At 37.6% G+C, this 27,599-nt stretch overlaps 1 protein-coding gene across 12 annotated transcripts in view; it reads left to right on the top strand.

Annotated features, from left to right (window-relative positions):
* Window positions 1–27,599, top strand: part of Kdm6a (lysine demethylase 6A) — a 152,594-nt gene that overhangs the window by 33,674 nt on the left and 91,321 nt on the right. For 8 of the 12 annotated variants that reach the window (XM_028854137.2, XM_028854135.2, XM_028854131.2 and 5 more), the window contains exons 4-5: window positions 6,911–7,019; window positions 19,756–19,805. In XM_028854137.2, the coding sequence (XP_028709970.1) occupies window positions 6,911–7,019; window positions 19,756–19,805 (159 nt within the window). Of the gene's footprint in view, window positions 1–6,910; window positions 7,020–19,755; window positions 19,806–27,599 lie in introns of those variants that run through there. The other 4 variants (XM_037198966.1, XM_037198965.1, XM_037198964.1 and 1 more) reach the window with 1 other exon arrangement.

Below are 27,599 nucleotides of genomic sequence, written 5' to 3'. Positions count from 1 at the left end.
TATAAACATCGGGGAGCTCTACTGTGCTGGCTAGGCAAGGGGCAGGGCTTGCTTCCTGAGTGCTGCAGCTAAGAGGAGGGTCAGCTCTCTCCTCTGTTGCAGGTGGTAAGGGGCGAGGGGTAAGGGGGGCATCTCTCGCCCTCCCACACCGCCACATGACAGACGAGTAGTGGGACAGCTCTCCCATCTACATGGCCACATGACGAGTAGTGGGGACGGCTCTCCCAATCTTATAACTTTTGGGGCTGGCTCACCCACACCTCCGCCAACAAGGTTGAGCCTATTGTGTTACCCAGATGAGGTGCAGGGCTTACTCTCCCAAGTGATGCAGCTGGTCGTGGGCAGGGACAGCTTTCCAGCTTCTGTGACCTCAGGGCCAGTTCTCATACCTGCCTCAGGCATTGATAGGCAGGTAGGTGGGGTGGGGGTTGGGGTTGGGGGTGGGAGGTGAAGGAGGGCAACTCTCCCCCACCCATGCTGCCACACGACGGATGGGTGATGGGGACAGCTGCCCTTTGCTCATTACTTCAGGGGAGTTCAAGGATAGTCTTAGTTTGAGGCCAGCCTGAACTGCATACACCCCCATTTCTCCAAGAAAGAAAAAAAAAGCACTCAGGTAACTTAGATAATGCTGTTATCACTAGACCTTGAACTGATAATTCCTGTTGATCTGTAAAATTTATTAATTTGGGCCATGAGTGCTTTTTTAGCTGGCATACTTCATCTGATTTATCATCTGACAATATGCCCTAATGTCTACTAATCCATCTTGGATGTTTGTGACTGACTTCTAGAAATTATGAGCAAGACCACATGCTTGTCTTGATGCAGTTTAAGAGATTCTGTTCCTTTAAAACCATTGGGGTACTTTAACTTATAATTAAGATTGTTACTTTTCATTATGTGTGTATGTGCATATGAGTGTAGATATCAACACTGGCCAGAAGAGGGCATTGAATTCCCCTGGAGCTGAAATGATAGGTGGTTGTGAGGTACCTAATGTGGGTGCTGGGTACTAAACTTGAGTCCTGCAAGGGACTCTTTAATTTAAGAACCTTTTTTCATCCCTTTAATTTACATTTATATTGTTCCTTGTACTTATATGTTACCCAGCCACTTCACGTAATCTTTTAAATTGAATAAACTTGATTAAATGTTACCTGTATGTAGTGCTTCTAAAATATTCCAAAATCTGAAGTATTAACTGTCTAACATGTTAGATACTGAGCATAAAAGATTCATACTTAACGTTTATGCATTTTTTGCTGTGATAGGAATGGAACCTAGGGCCTCATACATATTTAGCCAAGTGCTCTACCAGCCACTAAGCTACAACCTCTCATCCCAGTATTTCCTATTAAAAATAGAGGGGTTGGCTCAGAAGTCAATAGCATTTGTTCTTGTGGAGGGCCTAGGGTCAGTTCCCGGCACCCACACGACAGCTCACACCTAACTCCAGTTCAGGGGGGGGGGGTGTCTGACACCCTCTTCTAGCTTCTGTGGACACCAGGCACACATGTGCACAGGTATACATGCAGGCAAAACAAACATGTGGTACACAGGTACCACATGCAGACAAAACACCCATACACATTAAAAAAAGAAGGGTACATGTTTGTCTTTGTGTGAGTTTTAGAAATAGATGGTGTTGGCTATAGCCTACTTGTAGAACACTTGACTGTCATGCACTAGACCCTGGGTTGACCTCCAGCACCACAAAAAGCCAGACACCTCTAGAAGAAATGGAGGGTGTTGCTAATGTTACTTTTTTGTAACAACTGGTTTTTCAAATAGTAAAAGTAAAGCCAGGTACCAAAGCAAATTACATTGACTGCTGTAGAAAATGGCACCATAATGAGGGGACATTTCAGTTCAATGAAAAGCAGAGGAAAGGGAGCAATCTTAATTCATTTTTCTATGCCTCCAGTATTTAATGATTATTTCTTTTCCTTCCCAATGTGTTTTCTCTTTGTAGTAGATAAAATTATAAATTTATATATATATTTTTATAGTTACAAATTGTTAAATGCTGTTTGTTATAAATATTTTTTGTGGAAAGTGTTGGTTATTATAAATATAAGATAGTCTATTAATTGAATAGGCCTTTTATTTATAGCTTAAAAATTGCCATTCAAATATTTAGTATATAGATTGAATACTCTTTCAGTTTAAAAAAGTTTGTATTTGCTCTGTAAATAGATAAAAATATAGCTATTAGTTACATTTATGTATATTACTTTCATTCAGACTTTTGATCATATTAAAATATAGGATGAATTACAAGAGAGCATAGTAATTTTAAATGCAAGGAAATAATACAGTTATGAAAAATTTAGAAAATATAGCGAAGTGGAACAATTTAGAGCTTTTATATGGGCCAGCTAGAGATATGAACATATAATTTCTAGAGTTTTATTATTAACATTTGTTTTACATTCTAGTCACTTTATCCTGAAGTCATGTACAAGCATACTCTGTATAGGAAAGATTTTACTTGTGTACCTGCAGAGTTCAAAATGCAGTGAAGGTGTGTGTGTGTGTGTGTGTGTGTGTGTGTGTGTGTGTGGTGGGGATTTAAATGAAGTTACAGCACCAGGGGTGACGATTTTCTGTTCCCTCAAAGCCATAGTCTGTCAATCAAAAACTCCAGTGCTAGGCATGGGAAATTCCCCTTTGTGTTGTTTGTTGGTCAGAGTAGTCCAAGAAACTCCCAAACGATATAGGTTATTGCCTTAGCTATTGATTGCCTTCCAGAATTGAAGGTAAGACCCCATTGCTGAAGACATCACACACTTTAGACAAAGGACTTGGAGGAATTGAACTGCAATGGAATTGGAAGCCTTCTCCCTGAGTACTAGCTCTTATAGTACTGGAAGGTGCTATGCAATCTATCAAAGGAGAAAAGTAATCAGTACTACACAGCTGTAAAGCCTTCAGACCATAATAGTGGCCAGAATGGTAAGATATTTGGAAAGCCCACTCATTAGGAAGAAAATCATGCCCTGTACTGTAAATATTGCCCACCTACCTTTCTGTGGCTGGTGAGGCTAAAGACCCTAGAGGAGAACCTACTATACTGTCACTTCCCTAAGCTAGTATCATTTCTAAGTACTTATTATGTCGACAGATGAGTTTAGTGCTTAACCTTCATCAAAGAAACTTCTTTTTGCAGCAGAGATCATGATGGAAACCCACAACTGGTCAAAGCAGAGAACAGGTATTCAACTCCAGTTAATGTATCTACATCACAATTCTTACACCTAGGGAATAGAGGAAGCAGAAAACTTGTAAGGGCTAGAAGACCAGGGAGGGCATCTGCTACAAGATAGTGACTTCTGTATAGGACAGAGAAGCTGCACTCATGGAATCTCAACAGAATAGTAGCCTAAAAAGACCTGAAAAATGACAGCAGTTGACATGCCATGACATGAATAGGGAAAATCTCACAAGGCCCTAACCCTAGATGAAGAGCTACAGGCAATTAATTAGTAACTGCTGAGAAAAGGAGAATTGGTCTACTCTAAGGACAAGCCCTTGATAGGTGATCCAATCCCAAGTGGATAGCTCTAAACACACATGCATATGAGCAATACTAAATGAACTCAACAGGTTGTTTTAATAAATTTGCCTCTGTGTGTGTGTGTGGTGTATCAATAATAATAAGCAGTGAATTTGAGGAGTAGTAGGGGCAGGGGAGGGGAGGGAGAGGGAAATGATGTAAATACAGTATAGTAATACTATATTTGAAATTCAAATAAAATATAAAAAATATGATGAAGAATATAAACACATACCTCTTCTTTTAAAATGGGGACATCACTATGTTGCCTAGACTGATCCTGAATCCCTAGACTTGAGATCCTCCTCATCTTTTCAAGTAGCTGAGATAAACACATATCACTATACCTGGCTTAAAAATTATCCTTTTAACAGGAATTATTTTTGGTGAGGAGACATTTAAATGATCTTTCTTCTAAATCCAAACAACTAATTATATATCTTCATATTCTCACTAACCTTTGTATTTTTTAAAAATAATTTGTGTCCACCATCATCATTATCTAGCATATTGAAGGGGTGAAGAAGGAATGGGTGTGCATACGTGTGTATGTGGGTGATCAAAGGACAACTTCCAGTTGATTCTCTCCTTCTACAGGGTTGTGGGAGGGCTGGATTTTTCTGAATATCAAAGGCAGGTTGTAAAGTAAAGTAAGCACTTTGCCCCTGTTAACCATTTTGCCAACAACCCTTTGATTTTAAAATATTATTATAAACAATACTGTTTTTTCTATATTATTATATGAGTATTAAAAATTACCGTTAGGTATTTTTCTTTTAAATATTGCTTAAAAATTGTTTCCATTTGTTTGTATCTAGTATCAGAATTACCAAAATCAAATAAATACATGAAGTTTCTGTATGAAATGGTAACAAACTGGAAGTCTTCCCCACATTTATGTCTCATTTGATTTTCTTCTGTCACCATCATGTTTCACCACCAGCATTGGTTTACTAGGTTCACAGTGAACATGTAGGGGGAATTATTGAGAAAATTCCAATCTAGTTTAAGTATATGGGCAGTTAAATTGAAAATTCACAAATTTTGGATTTTGTCTGGTGTTAATCTTTTGTGGATGATCAGAGTTGTATATTAATATTTTTAAGATGTGGTCCTCTGTTTTACGAGAAATAGAATGTAGGCTATATATGATCATATAGTTGTGTGGCATTAAAGGCAATAAGAGGAATTTTTTTTTTTTGCTTAAATCATTAAAGAAGGTTTCTTTGTGTTTATATTCTGAATATTTTTCATCACAGGAACATATTTGCTTATAAAGTTAATAGTAATAACAAGAAATTGTCAGGGAGGAAAAGTGTCTATATATCTTACCAAGTGTTTCAGAAAGCAAAGGCCCAAGAAATGGCTCAGTGAGTAAAGGTGGCTGCTACAAAGCCTAATGGCCTGAGTTCAATCACTGGGATCCACATGGTGGGAGGAGAGAACCTGATTCTGCAAGTTGCCTGTGACCTCTGCATACACATCATAGCATGGGTGAACAAACACATGGGGCAGGGGATACAAATGTAATTAAAAAAAAAAAAACAAAAATACAAAATTATTTCAATGACAGCTTTATTTACGATACTGTTACTAGCTTTAAAAACATTTATTTATTGTAAAATTACGACTTCCCATACTGTGCTCAATAACTGATTTTTCTTAACATGTAATAAATTGTATTTTTATAATCAAACCATCTGTCCGATAAGAGTTGTATAAAGAGGCTCTTGAAATTTTGTGCCTTTAAATTATACTAATTCCTGAGACTTCACTATAGAATCCAGACTTTTAATTATAGAGAAGTGGATTGGTTAGTAGTTCTCAGTGTTTATGATTTGTTACATATACATTTATTGGCAAAGAGTATAATAGGTACTGAGGACAATTCTTTTGTAGCTCTTAAGCTTTAAGTACAGTAAGATCAGCCTGGATTTATATTGTGATAGGTTTTCCAAACTTGTTGACAATAAATTTTGTTGGGATAGTAAATTTTAGTATATACATTTTGAAACTGTTTGTTTCGCTACACTTCAAGGCTCTGTATCATAAGGAAAAAGGAAGGCCTTCTAAGTATACATTCTAGAAATTTTCATGAGAATAGTGAAATGATGTTTTTAATGATTATAGAAACTCTTTTGAGTTTCTTTCTTTGTACATGCCAAACCTAAGAGGACACCCAGAAGAGAAATCACATTTTTTTATTTTGGTTTTGATAACTCTAGGGTGCTTTACAACAGCAACATTATGGAGTATTTATGTAAGGAAATTTTGACATTATCAAAAAGACCATAGGAGTAAGAGCTTTGTTGTTGCCTGAGAAGGGAAGAAACAGGTGTATCTAGTTCTGTGCCAAGTACTGTGTGAACTCTTGGAGAAAGTCCTTTCTCTCCATAGCTCTTTTCTTCCCCCTCCCTCCCTTCCTCTTGTCTGTTTGTCTTTGTGTTCGTGCTTGTGTGTGAGGGTACTTACGTGCAAGCGTGGAGGTCAGAGGACAGTCTGACTTTTTTTTACATGGGTTCTGGAGTTCTGAACTTAGGTTGTCAGGCTTATGCTGTAAGTACTTACTGAGCCATCTCTGGGGACCAATTTTGACATCTTAATTATTTTGTCAGGTCTCTTAAAACTGAGGGTAAGAGAGGATAAGTTCCCCAGGATCTGTAGCATATGACAACTGAAATATGTCATCAAACTCTGTTCTGTCATTTGTATTCTTAAGAGTTCAAGGGAGTTAACAGCCTTAAAGATTTTGTTTTCTGAGAAAGGAAATGTGAGAGTAAGGGTATATAAATATTTTGGGCGTGTGAGTTAGAGTTAGAATTAGTGTGTTTGACTGATGTTTGTAAATAACAAGGAACAGATAATTGGAAGGTAGTTTAAATATGGTATAGATTTTGGCAAAAAGTGAACTGCTAAGTATAAATGGTAGCTATTTTTACTACAGAGATGGTATAAATTCTTACCTAATTCATATAAGTTCACTATGCTTATAGGAAAGATGAACAATGTTTGATTTGAGAATAGGTTTATTTGTATCAACAGAGATACAGTAATAGTTTAGATTTGTTATTTATGAGCAGAATTGTCAAAGTGCTCCTTTATTTGATTTGTCAAATATTTTTGCTGTTTTGTAGATGGGAGAGACATTTATACCCTTATCAGTAGAACTTCCGATAAATACTTAAGGAAACTATTCCTTTTAAAGAATGATGCCTTGATTGTATTGATATATAAGAAAAACACATTTTCTAGGTGATGATTTAGTGGAGGATATATACTTTATCTTAGGGAGGAAATGTATTTTTAGGATTTTTATCTATCTCTTAAACATTTGTGTTCTTTTATTTCTAGGCTGTTCGCTGCTACGAATCTCTGATCTTAAAAGCTGAAGGAAAAGTGGAGTCTGATTTCTTTTGTCAATTAGGTCACTTCAACCTCTTATTGGAAGATTATCCAAAAGGTAATTTGTTTTCTTAATGGATTTCTTTGATTCATCAAATATGTGCTTAAAGTAATTATAATTATGAAGGGCACTGCCATTTTTATTTGTAAGAAGCTATAAGCTCATGAGCTATAGTTAACAGTAAGAAAAATGGAGTAGATGAAAGTGGGAAAATGTCATATGGCTTCAGGTGAATCACCAATAAAATAAACTCAGTTTAAAAAAAAAAAACAAAAACGCCGGGTGGTGGTGGAGCACGCCTTTAATCCCAGCATTCGGGAGGCAGAGGCAGGCGGATCTCTGTGAGTTCGAGGCCAGCCTGGGCTACCAAATGAGTTCCAGGAAAAGGCTCAAAGCTACACAGAGAAACCCTGTCTTGAACCCCCCCCCCCCCAAAAAAAAGCCTCTATGTACAAAACTTATATTGCATTATGATTTTGTTTTGCTCCATGAAAATCCCTCCTTTAAATGCTGTTATCTTAGTGCTTGATATTTAGCTTAGTGTTAGTGCATGCTTAGCAATTGCAAGGCCCCAGCGAGGGGTGAACTGAGAGGAAAGAGCTCCTCTAGGACATATAGGAAAGGTAATACAAAGTTAGTGTTCTTCCTGGTCTTTTCTGTAAATCTTGTCTATCTTAACTACAAAATGTTTGAATAAAATTTTAAGCTATAGTCATGTTACTGTAAAGGCAAGTAATAGAGAGGAATACATGAGCTTGAACCTTAAATAAACTAGTTTGTTTACTTCAATGTTTTCATCAATAAATAACTAAGTTATATATCTGAATGTAGTAAGTAAGTAGTCAGTCTTCCGAGATGTGCTTTTTTCAAGGAACTCAGCTGCCAAATTAGACCATTATTCATGCAGGAAGTTAAAAAGCTGCCTGCCCTCCTTCAGTACAAAAGGAAAATTGCACAGCAAAGGAAAACTGTTCTTACAAGTGATAACATTTTTTTCCCTTTTATTTTACAATACCATTCAGCTCTACATATCAGCCACAGATTCCCTTGTTCTCCCCCCTCCTGCCCCTCTCCTTCCCCCCACCCCACCCCCCATTTCCACCTCCTCCAGGGCAAAGCCTCCCCCGAGGACTGAGATCAACCTGGTAGACTCAGTCCAGGCAGGTCCAGTCCCCTTCTCCCAGACTGAGCCAAGCGTCCCTGCATAAGCCCCAGGTTTCAAACAGCCATCTCATGCAATGAGCCCAGGACCGGTCCCATTGCCTGGATGCCTCCCAAACAGATCAGGCCAATCAACTGTCTCATCCATTCAGAGGGCCTGAACCAGTTGGGGGCCCCTCAGCCTTTGGTTCATAGTTCATGTGTTTCCATTCGTTTGGCTATTTGTCCCTGTGCTTTATCTAACCTTGGTTTCAACAATTCTCACTCATATAAGCCCTCCTCTTTGTTACTAGTTAGACTCCCAGAGCTCCACCCGGGGCCTAGCCTTGGATCTCTGCATCCAGATTCCTCAGTCCTTGGATGGGGTTTCTGGCCCGACTATTAGGGTGTTTGGCCATCCCATCACCAGAGTAGGTCAGGGTAACACTAAACATCTTTATGCAGTGGGTATATTTGTTTTCAGCAAAAGTGAGCAGAGTACTTACTGGAAAGTTTCAGGACTAGAGTAAAGGATTGTTGGTATTTCACATTACTATTGTATCCATGTCAGTTTTGTGTCAGGTCACGCTCACATTTTCCTAATGGAAGTATAATTTTAGTCTGAACCATTCATAGTCTGTGAAATTCAAAATTAGACTTATTTCACAGTTTAGCTCCATTATTTATAGTTGAAGATTATATAAGCATCCCCAAGTTTTTGTCTTCTAGTATGTAAAAGGCAGAAAGAAATAGTAGACGATAGATCAGGGATTTTAGGATTGTTAAGTGATACTGACTAGTATTGAGCTTTAGTTCAACATAATAACACCTAGAGCTGTTTTTGCATTTATTTATTTGTGTGTGAGCCGTGCATGTGCTGTGGATGTTAGAGAACAGCATTTGGAGTCAGTTCTCTTCTTCCACCTTGAGGGTATCAAGGGGCTCAGGCTGTCAGGCTTGGCAGATAAGTAAGTACTTTTTACTAACTGAGTTATCTTGCCGGCCTGACATTTGATGTTTTAACATTAGTTGAAACTGATACCTTATTTAAAGAGAACTTTTATATTAGAAGTATATAGAATTCTATGAAATCTTTTTTTAATACTACGCCTTTATGTACTGAGACTGCACATTAGTTTTTGACAACACATGAAGAGGGGCCTAGACTTGAACTGCCCACATATAGTGCTCTATGTCATTTAGTGACCTTAGTTATCACTAAATCCATGTATCTTTTAACTTTTCTTATTTTAAATATCCTATTTAATTAATTAGTTAATTTATTTGTGTGTTTGCACATCTATTATCTACAAGCTATGACATGGGTGTGGAGGTAAAAGGGTAACTTATAGTTAGTTTTTTCCTCCTACCATTTGGGCTCTGGAGTTGAACTTGGGCCATTAAGTCTGGCAGCAAGTACGTTTCTTTACCTGCCGAGCAATTTTGCCAGCCCTTAACCTTCATTGTTCAGTGAATTTAGCTATTTTTCAATTTATAAAACATTCACTTAGGGGCTGGAGGGTAGATAACACAGCATTTAAGAGCATAAGTTTTGAGCCGGGCGGTGGTGGCGCACGCCTTTAATCCCAGCACTCGGGAGGCAGAGCCAGGTGGATCTCTGTGAGTTCGAGGCTAGCCTGGGCTACCAAGTGAGCTCCAGGAAAGGCGCAAAGCTACGCAGAGAAACCCTGTCTCGAAAAACCAAAAAAAAAAAAAAAAAAAAAAAAAAAAAAAAAAAAAAAAAAAAAAGAGCATAAGTTTTGAGTCCCAGCACTCACATTAGATGACTTACAACAACCTGTAACTCTAGCTCCAGTTCCAGGAAAGGTCTAACATCTTTGGCCTCTGTGAGCACTTGTGTCATGTGCACACAACTAACTGTGTGTGCACACACAAACGTATACATGCATGCACATGTGGTTGTTCATGCTTATAGCCCCACCACTTGGAAGGCTGAGGAAGGAGGATTGCTGTGACTTTGAGGACAGTGTAGTGATTTCCAGAGTTGAGATCTTGTCTTTTTTTATTAAGAAATTTTCTATTCATTTTACATACCAACCACAGATCCCCCCTCTCTTCCCTCCTTCTGAGATCTTGTCTTACAATACAAGTGAGTAAACAAACAAACAAAAGGTTGGTCTGTGACTACAACAAAGAATTGAAGGACATTTAGAAATCATTTTTCTGTTTTGGAAAGTGGGATATGGGTATATAGTACCTCCACTGCTGACAAACTAGCTGGTGGGAGTAATCAGTAAGGTGGGAGAAGAGGAGGATATCTAAGGATTTACGTCACTGGGAAAAGATGTACTATAAATACCCACCTACCATTGTATAGGTTACATTAGTTGGCTATTGCTAGTAGACAGTAGCTTAATTTTTGATAGGAGGAGGAGGAGAATGTCTCAGTATATTTCAAACTAGTAGCTTCTATGGTTCCTAATTATTATGCATTTTTTTGAGTTCTCCTTAAGAGGCTGAGAATTTAAAGAGAGAAATATATATATATATATGTATATATATTTAATGAGATAACTTTATATATATATATTTAAAGAGAAATATATAAATATTTAAATACATTAATATTTAATGTATATACACACATATATTTTAATACAAGCTACGACTGGAGACATGGCTCAGTGGTTAAGAGAACTGGCCTTAAGTTCTGTTCACAGCACATACCTGGCAGCTAACAACAGTCTGTTTCAAGGCATCTAACACTTCATTCTTCCTTTTTTGAGCTCCTGCATGTATGTGATACATATACATACACTCAGGCACACACACATATAAATATATAGCATATAAAACAAATATTAAAGAACACAAACTAGTTATTTTTTTCCCTGTCCATTCTTATCATTGTTTTTCTGAATTTCTAAAACTAAGTCAGTATTAGGTAGAATCCTTCCCTCTGCTGTGTACTCACCCACACTCAAACCACTACCACCAATTATAAAGGCATTTCTTTCCTTAGGTTTACTACTTTCTTTGTGACTGGCACAAGAGAAGAAAAGTGCTGACCTCAGCCAAATAGACATTTAATTTTAGGGAATGTATTATAAAACATACTTTTTAAAAATAAATTAATATGAACAATACAGCGATCATGTAAATCCGTGAGTATAGTGCTCCAAGTACACCTGTGTAGGGACTTCCCTGTTAATCAGAGAATGATTCTCATTTATATACCTGGATTTGTTACTACTTTTTAAAAATTCCCTGAATTCAGGATATCCCTGAGTTTAGTTCCTTTAAGAAACAACAAACAAAGCTCGGGGGTGGTGGTACAGTCATTTAATCTCAGCACTCGGGAGTCAGAAGCTCTCGGATCTCCATGAGTTCGAAGCTAGCCTGGTCTACAGAGCTAGTTCCAGGACAGCCAGGGCTACATAAAGAACCCCTTCTTAAACCCCCCCCCCCCGCAAAAAAAAAAAGAAACAACAAAAAACCTTACATTTTTTGTCATAGTAAACTGTAGAACCTATTGCATGAACATTTTGGGCTGTGATTTTGGTGTGTATTTATCATTCTGATGTCACCTGCTTCCTGTCTTAAATGAACTCCTAAAAATTTTTTTTTGGTTAGTAAATGGTGCCCACTTTCTCTCTCTCCCTTCCGTCCCCCCCTCACACGTACGCACGCACGCATACACGCACACACACACACGCATGTACACACACATTATTTCAGATAAATTTTATATAAAAGGAAAAATAGATTTACAGAGAGTTTAAAAAGTAATTCTGTCTTTTGATTTTGTCATTTTGCTTCTAGGAATTTATCCTATAAAGAGCAATGGATAGGAGATTCCAGCAAAGTTGAGGCCAAATACACTTGGCCTATTGCTGTATGTTAGATTCCAACAGAAGGGAGTGTAGCCTTTATTTAGTAAGGAATTTACTTTAGGATCAACACATATGGAAGCTGGAGGTAGAACTAGTACTGCATTGAGGGGGAAATGAAGCTATAACAGCCTTGACCAATTATTAAAAAGGTTGAAATTATGAGTTAGACTTTGGAAGAAATTTTGGAAAAGTACAATTTAGTTGGAGTATAATATTTTTCTTTTTCCTCCTTTCCTTAAGTAATTGACCTCTTTCCCTCCTTACCCCCTCCACCCTCTTACCCTTATCTGTCATATTGTGACAAAGTAGATTTGGAATGTTTTAGTTCTTAGATAGTTAGAAATTGCTACGACAGGTTATATGTCAAGATTTGGTACTTTGTAGAAATTTGACTGAACTTGCTTTCTTAAGTTAAATGACAGTACTCGATTATGAGATATTTATAGTGTAAGACCAAAAAAAGGCCTATTTTCTAATAATTGATAGTAAGTTTGTGTAGCAAAAAAAATCAATTTTTTTTTTTTTTTTTTTTTTTTTTTTGGTTTATCGAGACAGGGTTTCTCTGTGTAGCTTTGCGCCTTTCCTGGAACTCACTTGGTAGCCCAGGCTGGCCTCGAACTCACAGAGATCCGCCTGGCTCTGCTCCCGAGTGCTGGGATTAAAGGCGTGCGCCACCACCGCCCGGCGCAAAAAAATCAATTTTTGATTCATTTACTATAGTCATTCTGAAACAGATTTGAAACAAGGATATTGAAATACCTACAGTGAACTAAAAACTTTTTGTTTTTAAATAGCTAGAAATTAGAAATAATGACTGCTTGAAGAGATTTTTACTAGAAAGACCCAGGTGATAGGTACTTGTATAGCCTTTATAGGATCTTACTGACTTATGTGGATTAAGAAACACAAAGTAGCCGGGCGTTGGTGGCGCACGCCTTTAATCCCAGCACTCGGGAGCAGAGCCAGGCGGATCTCTGTGAGTTCGAGGCCAGCCTGGGCTACCAAGTGAGCTCCAGGAAAGGCGCAAAGCTACACAGAGAAACCCTGTCTCGAAAAACCAAAAAAAAAAAAAAAAAAAAAAAAAAAAAAAAAAAAGAAACACAAAGTTTATTAGAATCTTAAAATAAGATGCCAGACCTAATGGAGGTAAAGTGTAATTACTGAGAAAGTATGTAATTGAATAGAAACACAGATGGAAGAAATGCCTCATTTATAACTCTACTTGCAATTTAGAGTATCAACTCTGACTTTGAATTTAGTTTTCATATTTATTAATTCACCACATTGTTGTATAGATGCCATGTTTCTACCAACTAGTAATAAAAATGTGCTTCTTATAATGCAGTTTCATTTAATAAGGATGTTAAGATTTCTCTAAGAGTTCCTAATTCTGAAAGTGAATTTTATGTAGTCAAGAGGTGGGTATTATTAATTAGGCTATTAAAAACATACACTCCAGGTTATTCACAATTAAATAGAATCATAAAATAGCAGTCTTGGTGTCTTTTATCCTAACTTTATAGAATTGTCGTAGTCCCAGATGTCTGTTGAATATAATGATTTTTGGATACAAATGTCAAAAGACTACCTTCTACAGTAAAGGCATTCACATAATTAGAAAGTTAATAGATGGGTTGTGTTCTGGGCACAGTTTCAAGTCAAGAAGGTTCTAACTTCTTTTCATTTGGTTCTGCTATCTTCTGTGTGCTGGGGTAATAGCTCTTCTGTGGTAGTGTTTTATGTTGTATATTTTCCTTGATCATATCCAGTAGTAGGGAGAAAAACATTTCCCATGATTTTCATATATAAGTTAGTGGTGGTTGGACCATAGTTCACATTTTTTTTGTCTTTATTAAGAAATTTTCTACTCACTCTACATACCACCCACAGACCCCCCTCCCCTCCAACCCTTCTTCCCTAGCCACCCCACGTCCCCATATCACCCAAATCAAGGTCTCCCATGGGAGTCAGCAGAGTCAGGCACACTGAGCCTAGGCAGGTCCAAGCCCCTCCCCACTGCACCATCATTGGCACATTTCTAGACTAATATTATCCCTAAGATTGTCAGGAGCAACATTGTTAAATCAGTGATGGGCGTTTGAGAATGTGCTGGAAACAGATAATCTGAATTGTCAGTCATACCATTCACTATAGAAATGCTTGTTGTTCTAATTAGTTTGGTAATTTAGTTTACGTTGATTTTAAGATTACCAACTAGGTACACACTAATATATGTAGAACTAGGGACTAGGGTAGCTTAAAACCAGTTTCTGTAACACTGGAAAATTTAAATCATAGTTCAAATTTCAGTGATATGTTGGTTAGTATAATTTTTTTATGGGAAAAGAAAGACTAGGATTATTCAAATGAAAAGGTTACTTGTTAAGATACGTGAAAATAGTCGGGCAGTGGTGGTGCATGCCTTTAACTCCAGCACTAGGGAGGCAGAGGCAGGTGGATGGATCTTTGTGAGTTGGAGGCCAGCCTGGTCTACAGAACAGCTTCCAGGACAGCTAGGGCTGTTACACAGAGAAACCCTGTCTTGAGGGAACAAAAGTTGTGATGTCTTTTGAGTCACTGCCCCTCATTGTTCTAAGAATTAAACTGAAGCTTTGTGCATGCTAGATAAGTATGTACTACTGAACTGCATCCCCTCACCTCAGTACTAGGTTTAAAAACATAAATTAAAAAAAAGTTTTTTTTTCCCCCTATGTGGTATTGAGAGCTGCTGGTAGCAAGAGGCTGTGGGAGTTTACAGCAGGTGACAACTAGTGTTCAGCAGGTTGACCCACCAGACTCTCTGATGGGGAGCCCCACCTGGTAAGACCGTGGAGTTACTGACTGTTAATGACCAGGTGCTCCTGTCTGTAATTTCTCTCATATGCCATTTCATTTCTTTCCTAAGAACAGCTATAGGTATTTTCCCACTGCTTGTGTGTTTTATCTCATGTATACATTCCATCTATTGGGCACACGTATCTGTGGATGGTCAGAAAGATGACTTCTCATTTAGCTGTATAAAATTGATATATAGAAAATATACTAAGATATGCTACATAACTAGATCTATTGTCCCATGAGGACAGTAGCCCCTTAAAATCCTGTTTTGTTCCTTTTGCTCAGACTAACTGCACACATTTATCTGATTTTTATCTCAGAGCAAGTAGACTTCAAACTAGACTTTAAACTAGACTGAAGGCCTTCTGCACAAGGTCAGAGTTGTAGGTGTCCAACCAAGGTTATCCACAAAAAGCACCCTAAGAAAAGCATGCCAGTTCTTCCACTTGCTAAGTCTGGTGATAAAGAACTATGTCTCAGAGTTTGTCGCACTGGGCACTGTGCCCTCTCCCTCTGTTCCTGAGACCTTGAAACCTTGTGTTGCCATGGTAAATGGTTTACCCTAGGAATGCGCTTTTGACCAATGAGAGGTAACTCTTGTAATTTTTTCCTATTGATTGAAGTCTCCTAAAAAAGAAGTATTTTTAGGCTAGATGGACAATAAGCTAGGAAGGCTTTAGAATTACGACAAGAAAATTAGATGAGGGTTTGGGGATTTAGCTTAGTGGTAGAGCGCTTGCCTAGCATAGCAAGCGCAAGGCCCTGGGTTCGGCCCTCAACTCCGGGGGAGGGGGGGTGGGGTGGGGGGCGACGACCGAAATGAATACAATTTGCTAATTTAAAAAGAATTAGATGAATAGGCAGAGCAATAGAGAGACATGCTAAGAAGAAATTGTGTGAGTTGATTCGTTTGCCCTCAGATTCTTAGGTTTCTCTCAATTGATGTAGCATCTTTTCTGGACCTTGAAGGGGTCTGAGGGACTTGCACCCAAAGGACTCTGTTAATGTGGCATTCATGATTTGGAAGCACTACATAGAAAATTTCAGAAAATGTAGACATAAGAGAATATCTAAAATGTATATGTGTAGTTAATTGACTATTAGAAATGACAATTGCTATACAGATTAAGAAGTGGAACAATACTGGTATAGCCTGTGTTTTCCTCAATTATTAGCCTCTACTTTTTTTTTCTTCATGGGTGTACTCTGTGTGAAATTTCAGTGTTTCCCTAGTGCTCTTTTTTTTCATTTTCTTAGGGCCACTAATTATCTCTAGTAATATATTGTGTAGTTTGCAAAAATTGAGCAAAAAGCCAAGTCTCATGACATATATGAGGCTGAGGCAAGAGGGTTGGTAGTTCAAGGCTTGCCTGAGTTTTAGAATGAGGCGCTGTACACAAATCATCTGAGAATAAACACAAATACAGCTGTATACAGAAAGTACCTTATGTTCACAATAATAGTAGTAGGTTCTTAGCAGAAGTAAAACTAAACAAGAGATTCTGAGTCATGATTTAGCTTCTGGTTACTTACCAGTTTATAAGAGTGTGCCCTCCCTCTCTTTAGGTGTATGGGAATTTGCCTGAATGTATGTCTATGTACCATTTGCAAGTCTGGTGCCTGCAGAGCCAAAAGAGGGCATTGAATCCCTTGGAACTGTTGCTACAGATCCACTATATGGGTGCTTGGAATTGAGCCTGGGTCATTTGAGGAGCACTTTGTTCTTGCTGAGCTATCTCTAACCCCTACAAGAGCCTTTTTGAGGAAGAGAGTGGGCTAGGACATTTGTGAATCCTGGCAAAACCTAATACCTGTAGTTAGGACACTGTGCAAGACTAACAGCCAAATACTAGAAATTCTGGCATGTAAAGGAGCAGGTGGATTCTTTTAAAAAGTAGATCAGAACAGAGTACTTAGCATTTCTCTCTGTGTGTAGGTGCTGCTTCCTGTCTATTTTGTAGCATGTAGAGGTCAGATAAAGAAGTTCACCAAACTATACATAGTTAAGAAAAAATATGGCCCTAGATGGGTCTTCAATTCTCAGATTGAAAAAGAAGTTACAAAAGGAGAGCAGAGTCTAGGATAGGCCTCTCTCTGTTTGTGGAGCCCATGTATAGTTGTTATCCTGAGATTTCACTTTTCTTTGTCTTGGGTGTTCTTAAGGGCTCATTTTATTTATGTCTCCTGGTTTCAATGATTTGTATCCTCTTTGTTGCTATGTATTATGCTTTTAGAGGAACATACTTGACAGTATTTTCTTCCAGAAAGGTTCTACTGTTACCTGATTTCTCTCTGGACTCCCCCTGACTCTCTAGTCCTTGGATCTTTTTCAGAAGAATTCAGGCAAAATACTCGAGTATAGTATAGAAGATATAGTTTATTATTCTCAAGGGGTGGAGTGGACAGTGGCCAAAGAGACCATCATGGAGTAGAGCATTGTCACTGGATAAGAGACTTTAATGTAAGCCAGGTGGTGGCGGTGGCGCATGCTTTTAATCCCAGCACTCAGGGAGGCAGAGGCAGGCAGATTTCTGTGATTTGAAGTCAGTCTGGTCTATAGCGTAAGTTCCAGGACAGCCAGGGCTGTTACATAGAAAAACCCAGTCTCGAACTACTCCCTCCTCCCCCAAATAAAGAGTCCAATGTCCATAGATATTTAGGTAGGTCTTCTTATTTTGAAAGTTTTAGGAACAGATGAACTTCTTGGGATGTTTTCTTGTCCAGGTGATTAACTAACTCTTAAGGGAGGGCACAGAGTTATATCTTTGTGCTTTACCAGAAAGCCTCTACTAGATAGTAATTTTATAATATTTTGGCAGCTTGCAATATCACGTCTCTACCCAGGGCCAGAGGTGTACTCAGATCCCTTTCTTGTGACCAGTGGTCAGAGTCCTTGTAGTTTGACTTTCTGGTTTTATAAGCTCCTAATTATGGGGATATTACCGAATGTTGGATGTTAATTTTGGTTGAGTTGTTGTATATATGAAAAATACCTTTATTCTTCTCTGAATTAAGAAATGTGGATATCTTAATTTTATTGTTGGAGATAATTTTCCTTTAGAAATTTGAAAATGTTCCTTCACCTTATTTCTAGACATAACTTCTGTTGTAGTAGGCCTTTTCAATCTAGTAACCTATAGCTTCTTTCTGGGAACTTGTAACTTGAGTTTTTAAGGGTAGAAGTCCAAGCTCCTATAATTCCCAACAGTCTAGGCTAGGTCTTAATGCACCAGTCACCAAATGAGTAATGGTAGAAAATGGAGAGGAGACCTATTCATTGTAGCCACAGTGTGAAAAGCAGATAAAGGAGTTTAGTGGCCCCATGGTCTGTCATCTGGGTGCTGACATGAGGCTTAGGTTTAACTAGAGGCAAGAGGTAGCATAATTAAGCAGTCTGGGTTAAAAGTGGTCCTGTCCTTCTTTGTCTCAGCTCTGGTGGTTGGATAAATTGTTAGGGACCAATCTGATATCAACAACATGATTACTTTAGTTTCAGGTTGTAGCTTTACCTTCAAGGATAATTGCTTTTATTGGAGAAGTGGGCTATCTATCCTGGAAGTTTTAAAGTTTAAGGTGACTGGAGGGTTTGGAAAACAACGTATCTTTGCCTTTAGCCTTGACAGGAATGAGATAGGTTAGGTTAGGCAGATTTAAGCAGGAATTTGAGAAAATGTAAGGGACATAGATACAAAATGAAAGCAGAGTTATTTTAAGTCTTCTCATCCTAATATTAGCTTGTGGGCCCAAGTGAGGATTCGATGCTTTTTATAAAGAGCAGGCTTTTTTAGTGCCTGTTTCAAAATTATTGTTTGAATTTTATCTGTTGCTTCTGTTCTTTCTCTTTGGACCACTATTGTTGATATTAGCCCTCCAGTAAACGATTGATCTTTCTTTCTTTCTTTCTTTCTTTCTTTCTTTCTTTCTTTCTTTCTTTCTTTCTTTCTTTCTTTCTTTCTTTCTTTCTTTCTTTTCTTTCTTTCTTTCTTCTTTCTTTCTTTCTTTCTTTCTTTCTTTCTTTCTCTCTCTCTCTCTCTCTCTCTCTCTCTCTCTCTTTCTTTTCCTTCCTTCCTTCCTTCCTTCCTTCCTTCCTTCCTTCCTTCCTTCCTTCCTTCCTCCCTCCCTCCTCCCTCCCTCCCTCCCTCCCTCCCTCCCTCCCTTCTTCTGTTTATTTTTTGTTCATTTTTGATGGGTTCTCTTGAGCTTCCTAATCTTATCCTTCTATTGCATTATTCTATAATAATTTTGTTTTTGAAATTTTATTTCTTGGCATCCTGCTTTTTTCTTTTAGAATTCTCTTCTTCTTATGAAAGCAGCATTTCTTCCTTTTAAAGAGTTTTTCATCTCATTTTAAGAAATGCAAAGTTTCAGAACTAGAACCTCTGAGCATGTAGAAATAGCTTATTGAATCTGACCTGCATGGCCTTCTGCTTTTGTTGGAGAATTTGTGCATCTCTGATCACATTGCTTATGAAATACCAAGGATTGTTCCTGCCTTGGTAGTAATCTCATGGAGTGATTTGGATATGAGTCTTCTTCCAAGCATCTGGGGTGACTGTAGGTTTATAACAAAGCCTTTCTGGAGTTTAGAACAGGATGTGAAAGATGACACTAAATGCTAAAGAATATTATTTCTTTGCCTTGAGGAGGAGGGGGAGGCATGGAGAAGGTGGGGTTGGAGATGGGTTACAGATTGCAAATTTTTAGACAGATATTCCTGGAGTGACTAATAATGCCTACCAGTAGAGTTAAGTGGGTAAATCAAAGTAAAGGAGATAGACAAAATGAAGGCAAAGATGCCAGGCTTTTATCCTGCTTTAGTTGTCTTGTGGATTCAAGTGAGAAATCAGTGCTTATCAGCAGAAGCAGCTTTTAAAATACACACTATAATAATGTTTCTTAAAACTTTCATTGACTTTAAAGTGAAACATAATTGTGACTCATAATTATTCTCCTTCTTTTAGCGTTATCTGCATACCAGAGGTACTACAGTTTACAGTCTGACTACTGGAAGGTTGGTACACATTTTCATGCTTATTTCCTATTGTTTTTTTTTTTTGGTAGATTATTGGTTGCTATGAAAACCATTAAAGTTTTTTCTGTTTTTTATTTTATTTTATTATTATTACTTGAAAATGTTACTTCTGCAGGAAAGAGATTAGAAAAGGGAAATAAATCAGTATCATTTTTGTTTGTTTTCTTTTAACTACTTTGTATTTTATTAAAAACGGATTAGATTGCTGATATTTTATTGACCCAAGATGGTTGCACATGGAATAAGTGAAAAATTAAACACGGCCAACTAACAGCTTTCACCTCTCAAATGCTTGATTACTCCTTTGTGTGGTACTGTGGACTGAACCCAGGGCCTTGTACTTGCTAGGCAAGTATTCTACAACTGGGCTACATTTTCACCTCTTTGTTCATATATTTGTTGTTTTTTTGTAATCTCTTCTTTTGAGTAGCATGTTTAGATAGATAATTTACCCACTTCTTAATTGGATTGAATGAAATTTTGCTAATAATTTTGGCGTCCTTATATATTCTGGATATTAAATCATTGTCAAATGAATAGCAGGTAAATTTTTTTCTCATTTTTTAGGTTGTTTTGTCATCCTTCTCCCCCACCCGTGATAGGGTTTCTCTGTGTAGCCCTGGTTGTCCTGTAACTTGCTCTGTAGACCAGGTTGCCTCAAACTCACAGAGTTCCTACTGCCTCTGCCTCCCCAGTGCTGGATGAGATTAAAGGCAAGTGCCACCACAGCCTTATTTTGTTAGTCTTACTGATTGATTCCTTTGCTATGCACAATCTTTTATGTCTTTTCCGAACTTTATTTTCCTGTGCATTATCTCCAGAATCATTGCCTATCCTAATGCCATTGTCTGTACTAGTGTTTCTCTTGAGTTTATTTTTCTAGTAGCTTCATAGTTTCAGGTCTGAAATTTATGTCTTTATTTAATTTTGAGTTGATTTTTGCACAGGATTAGAGATTTTAATTTTAATCCTTTGCATAGAGATTCCTAGTTTTACCAGAATCTTGTATTAATGAGATTGCCTTTTCTCTTGGTAATGTTTTTGGTTTTTTTGTGAACCACAATCAGTTGCTTCTTAATTTGAATAGGTTTATTCCTGGGATCTCTTACCTTTGTCTGTGTACATTGCTAATTCCTTCCATAGCTCTGTAGCATAATTTGAAATCAGCTGTACCTCACCTTTGTTATTAACTAACTTTCCAATATCATTTTGTGTTTTTTTTTGGGGGGGGGGGCGGGGGGGGGAAGGCTCTTTTATGCTTCCATATGAGTTCGCATTTTCTGCTTCTGTTTCATTGTTATTTTGAAGTGATGTCTACAATCTGTAAATTGCTTTGGGTTGTATGGAGATTTGATATTATTGTTGTAGTCCATGAAGATGAAACATCTTTCCACTTTCTGGTGTCATTTTCTTTCATCAACGCTTTTGTAATTTTCTTTTTTTTTTTTTTTTTTTTTTGGTTTTTCGAGACAGGGTTTCTCTGTGTAGCTTTGCGCCTTTCCTGGAGCTCACTTGGTAGCCCAGGCTGGCCTCGAACTCACAGAGATCCGCCTGGCTCTGCCTCCCGAGTGCTGGGATTAAAGGCGTGCGCCACCACGCCCGGCTTGCTTTTGTAATTTTCATTGTGAATGTTTTTTATTTAGTTAAATTTCCTCCAGGTATTTTATTTTTTGTAGCTTATTGGATTGCTTTCATTATACTCCCCTAGACCCTTGGTTTGTGTGTGTGGTGTGTATCAGGGGCCAGAGTAGGATGTTGGATGCCTTCCTTATTGCTCTCCAACTTACTCTTTTGTGGTGAGATCTCATTCATTGAACCTGGAGTTTACCATTTCAGCTAAGTTGGCTAGTAAGTGAGCTCCTGGGATCCACTTGTTTCTGAACGTTAGTGCTTGAGTTACAAGCATATGTGGACATGCTCAGCTTTTTACTTGGATACTAGGGATTTGAACTCAGGTACTCATGCTTGCACAGCAAATACTTTTACCCACTTGGCCATCTTCCTAGCCCCTCATTATTTCTTCCTTAACTAACAGTTTTTGTTATTTCTGTGTTAAAACACTGATTCTTTATATGTTGATATTTTTTGCATTCTATTGTGTTGGTGTCAACCTCTTAGTAACAGCCTTAGAGTACCAAAACCGCACCAGTGTCACATTAAAGAAAAGGAAGTAAAGCACTTCCCCTTGAAGTAATTTTATCAAGAGCAAACCGAGGTATGAATTCTCTACTTCTCTCTTCTTTGTCTTCCATTGCTTCTTATCTATTTGTTGTATGAATCTGAATCTTCCTGCCTGAATGATGCTGTCTTGTAAGAGTGAGTGAGTGTGTGTGTGTGTGTGTGTGTGAGAGAGAGAGAGAGAGAGAGAGACAGAGACAGAGAGACAGAGACAGAGACCCTAATTGAGGAGGCCCACAGAGGTTTCCTAGTGAGATCTGAGCTTACTTTACCCAGTAGGCTACATAAGGGGGTGGCTTGGCCATATGTGTGGTTACCAGGTGTTTGGAAGGGTCTGCACTTGGCTGTGCGGTGTGCTTTGATCTAGCGAGGGGAAGGTCTTTTGCCCCACCCTTGGCATTGTTACAAAAAGCCCTTTTGAAGAGACAGAAAGGGCCCATTGAACATTGACCCAGGTCCTCCTGAAGCTATCCTGTGTTTCTGTCTGTCTCATCTCTGCTATCTTTCTATTTACAAATTCCATATGCCTCTCTCTTCCTCATAGGAACCCTGTAAAAGGTGGGAGCTGGACTCTACACCTAACAAAGGGGGTTTGTTCTGTATTAACTGAACAGCATAGAAAGCATCACATGGGTAAGACATGAGGGATACTTTACAGAACTCTTGAACAGGCTTTTACAAAGAACAAGATGTTATTAATTACAGTAGATCCAGTTAACAAATGAAAAGTGCTATCAAACAATATCTATATGCTGCTTCCAATATTTTTGGTGGATATTTGTTTTATAAGGTTGCTTTTTTACCTATTTGTTGCCTTTAACAAATGACTACCATATCATACATACATACATACATGGGTTCATTCCTCTCTGGGTTAGGGGCATGAAATATTATATACCTTAAAATTGCAGCTATGTGTATTAGCTTAGGTTGTTAAATAAGAAATCCATGGTAAGTAAGGTTGGTTGTTAAATTGTTCTCTTAAAGGTTAAACAAATAGGTAGAATACTCAGTAGGATAGCAATCTTAAATCTTAAGTGATCTCAAAGTGTATTATTAACTGGCTGCGAGGTCCAGCAAAAGTTCTAGTCTCTTAGAACATAGGACATATTTTTATAATAGTACATTGCCACATTCTACAATCTTACTGTAGCTAGAGTTTTCCTGCCTTGCCCACAGTCAGGACAAATCTTTGTCACTGGCCAGTCCCACAGCCGCTCAGACCCAACCAAGTAAACACAGAGACTTATATTGCTTACAAACTGTATGGCCGTGGCAGGCTTCTTGATAACTGTTCTTACAGCTTAAATTAATCCATTTCCATAAATCTATACCTTGCCACATGGCTTGTGGCTTGCCAGTGTCTTCACATGCTTCTCATCATGGTGGCGACTGGCAGACTCCTTCTGCCTTCCTGTTCTTTCTTTTCTCCTCTGTTAGTCCCGCCTATACTTCCTGCCTAGCCACTGGCCAATCAGTGTTTTATTTATTGACCAATCAGAGCAACAGATTTGACATACAGACCATCCCACAGCATCTTACTGAATTCAGTCACCATTTCTAATAATATTTAAGTCTTTAGGTTATTCTGTATATAGAGACATATCTATAAACAGGTGGAATTTAACGTCTTTCCTTCCTGCTAGTCTTGTTTTGTTTTTTCACCTTCCTGCTAGTCTTGTTTTGTTTTTTCACCTGACCTAACACTTCCATTATTATATGAAATAAGAGTGGTCATACTTATTTGGTTCTAGATTTTTGAGGAGATGCTTTTATTCCATACCTATTCAGTATAATACTTTACAATTTTACAGTTTATGATAATAGCCTCTTTGCTCATTTAAATTGTTAACCAGTTTTCCCAGGATCTTTTTTTTTTTGTTATTGAAAAAGACTATCCTTAAAAAAATTAGCTAATATTTTCTTTCTCCAAACAATCGACCAATGGTCTGGTGATGTGCTCAGTTGGAGGGGTGCTTGCCCAGCATGCACAAAGCTCTGTTTCCATTCCCAGCATAACATAATGTTATGTGTTGGTTCAAGCCTATCACTCCAGAATTTTGGGGGTGAAGGACAGAAGATAAGAAGTTCAAGGTCATCCTTGACCACTTAGGGAATTTGAGGTCAACCTAGACTTCATGAGATCCTATTTAAAACAAAACAAAACAAAACAAAACAAAAAGACAACCTACAAAGCCCTAATCCTCAAAGGACCAGTCAATATATGAATAAATGTTGAACTACTAGTTATTAGAGAAATGTAAATAAAAATTCTTTTGGGATTATGTCTTACACCAGTCAGAGTAGAAGTCATCAGAAGGAAGTAACAAATGCTGTTGCAGATGAGACAGAAGGGAGACCCTTGTACACTTCTGGTAATATAAATTAGTCCAAGCATTATGGAAATAAGTATGGAGGTTCTTAAGAAAACTAAAAGTAGACCTACCATTGGATCCAGGTATACTATTTCTATTTACTCAAAAGACTTGAAGTCTACATATTACAGAGAATACTTAGATGTCATTGTTCACTGCAACACTGTTCACAGTAGTTATGGAACCAACCTGGGTATCTAACAAGAAATGAATGGATATAGAAAACGTATCTCTACACTGAAGTTTTTTCAGTCATAAGAAAAAGGAAATTATGCTGTTTGCATGAAAATGGATGCAACTGGAGATAATAGTATTAAGCACATTAAATCAGTCTCTGAAAGACAAATATCTCATTTACTCTCATTTGTGCGTCATAGATGTTAAAGTTTGTCAGTTTTTCATATTAGCATTTTATTGTGCCTACATTAGTGTACATGAACTGTTTTGGGGAGAATTTATCCTCAATAATTTCATTAGCTTTTCCATAAACATGGTATATAAAAGATTTTCAATACACTTCCAAAGACAACAGTGTGAATTAAAAATTAAAAATATTTTAAAAATCTGTGTTCTCCCCTTCTGTCTTTTTTTTTTTTTAAAGATTATTTTCATTTTGTGTGTATGCTATATGCATTCTTGGTGCTGGAGCAGGCCAGTTGTTAGCCACTGTATAAAAGAGTCTTAAGCACAAGATTGCTCAGTGAGTAAGGGCACTTGCCACCAAGCCTGAGCTGCATTCAGTCCCCAAAACCTACATGGTGGAAGGAGAGAACTGAACTTCACACATGTACTGCAGCATGTATCAATCCCCAATGCAAAATGTTCTTCACAGAAACAAATATAATAAAATTTTTTTAAAATTATTAAAAAAACCATTTTAGTGCTAAGTCTAAGTATAATCACAGCTTAATTTGAAGTGTTTTTTCCTTCATGCTATAGATGAATTTTTTTTTTTTTTCTTTTTCCGAGACAGGGTTTCTCTGTGTAGCTTTGCGCCTTTCCTGGATCTCACTCTGTAGCCCAGGCTGGCCTCAAACTCACAGAGATCCTCTTGGCTCTGCCTCCCAAGTGCTGGGATTAAAGGCATGTGCCACCACTGCCTGGCTTAGATGAATCTTAAATTTGATGAAATCTTAGATTCAGTGATACTTATGTGATATAAATCTATTTGTGTGAAAACATTGATTCTTGTTCTTTTATTATATTTCTATTTTTTCTAGTATAAACTTGTTGATTATTTTTATTCTTTTACCTTTATTATGTTTTTGAAAGTTTGTTAGTGTTATTTTGGTATGGCTTACCTGATTCTCTATCTCTTATATTTCTTTGAATTGAAAGTTAAAACTTCTTTGAAGCCTTTTTCAAGCTCCTAAATCTCTTGGCTTCTTGTTTTTTGTCTTCTGCAACTTTACTGTTTGTATCGGATTTCATTTTATTTATTCAGTTTTCTGCACCTGGATATTACAATCTTCAGAACTAGAAGGTTTTGTTTTGTGTGTGTATGTGTTTTTAAACCTATCATATCTTTAAATATCACCTAGTTCCAATTTTACCTTTTCTCTATACAGCAGGCTTTGTGCTGCATTGTGAATAATTTTTACTGCATTCTATTTTAGGCTCATTAATCCTTAAGTTACAGTTGATACGGAAATTATTCTTTCTGTTTTCTACCAGATATGTAAAAGTTGTGCCTCTTTCTACCACTCTACCCCTGCTCTCAAAATATTTTCAATCAATAGTTTTACTAAAACATCTTCCAGGAATTCAGGTTTAATTGGGAAACCTCTGTTAACTCAGTGGTCCTAAAATGATGTGCTATTGAAACCAAAGCAATGAACTGGTGCTGTTACTGTTGTCTCTTAAGAAACAATCTGAAGTACCACAGAGTATATGATTTTCTCAGTTCCATGTGAAATTCTTGTAGTTTCATATGTTTATAGGATATACAGCAGGCTGAGGTAACCACTAGGAAGTTTATACCTAGGGCCTCTGGAATGCCTTCAAATCTTTATTGTTCTTCTTACCCCTTAAATGATCTCTAGTAAAGTTAATAGTAGATTTCTTTTTCCTGCTTTGTATCACTTTGTGAAATTAGTGACAGCATGATTTTATTTTATTTATTTTTTAAGTTGTATAACCAAATCTTTTAAGATAAAACTTCTGCCTCTGATAGTTCCTAACAGGCAACTTATCCTGATAACACAATTAAGGAGACAAGTTTGAGATTTATTCTCTATTGTAAAAAGTTGGAGATTTATTCACGGTAGTCACATTGGCAAGAGGAATAGATAAAGAGGTACAGTAACCCCAAATAATCATCTGGGTAATGACACGAACTCTAAGTTTAAAATAAGGAAGAATAAGCTAGAAATGTGCATAATTAAGCAGTCTTTGTCAAGATGTGGATCCAGCCATTATGGACCCTTGCTCTGGTCCTACAAGATGCTTAGAAGTCCTTAGTGCTTGGGATGACAAGGTGGTTTGCAGGGGGTGATTATTTCTACAGTTTGCAGCTTTTTCTTAATCAGTACTTGCTTTCATTTGTGGGTGGTCTGTCCTTCCTGATTTTGTTCTTCCTGAAATCCAAGGTAACTGCAGGTATAGGATAGCAACATCTCTGTCACTTAGCTTGGAAGGAGAATAGGTTATTTAGGCAGAGTTAGGTAGGAGTCTGAGCCAACAAGTAAGAAGCAGATTCAGAATAAAGCTACACAATGCCAGGCTTTCATCCTGTTTTCACTTGTGGACCCAAGTAAGGAGTCAGTGCTTTTTTGCATAAGCAACTTTTCATACCTGTCTCATAGTTTGATATGAATTTGTTTTTCAGTTGCATCTCAGCATAAAATGTAATTGTTTTCAAAGATGATTATGGCATGTAGAATGCTTGGTGTTGATTGACAGCCAAACTTATTTCACCCTAAAATTGGGGCTGGTGCAACAGCTCAGTGATACAGTGCTTGGATGGTATTTATGAGGCTACAAGTTCAACCCCCAGTACTGCCAAAGAAAACAAAAAAAGACAATACACCAATAATAAAACCTTGTTGTATCAGATTGCCTTATTTTAGAGTTTGTCTAATAAAAGTTTTAGAGTCTTGAATTAATTAGTTACATCAGCATTCTCTTCTCTTATCTCACTTTCTCACGCTTTGGGAAAAGGTTTTTTTTTTCACTAGTGCTATTAAAGTATGCGCCTAGGATAAAGGTTTAATATTTTTCT

The sequence above is a fragment of the Peromyscus leucopus genome, chromosome X (genome assembly GCF_004664715.2).
Source record: "Peromyscus leucopus breed LL Stock chromosome X, UCI_PerLeu_2.1, whole genome shotgun sequence".
In the NCBI taxonomy this organism is placed as follows: domain Eukaryota; kingdom Metazoa; phylum Chordata; class Mammalia; order Rodentia; family Cricetidae; genus Peromyscus; species Peromyscus leucopus.
Note: the sequence above shows the minus strand (reverse complement) of the source record. Positions and strands in the feature narration are given on the sequence as shown.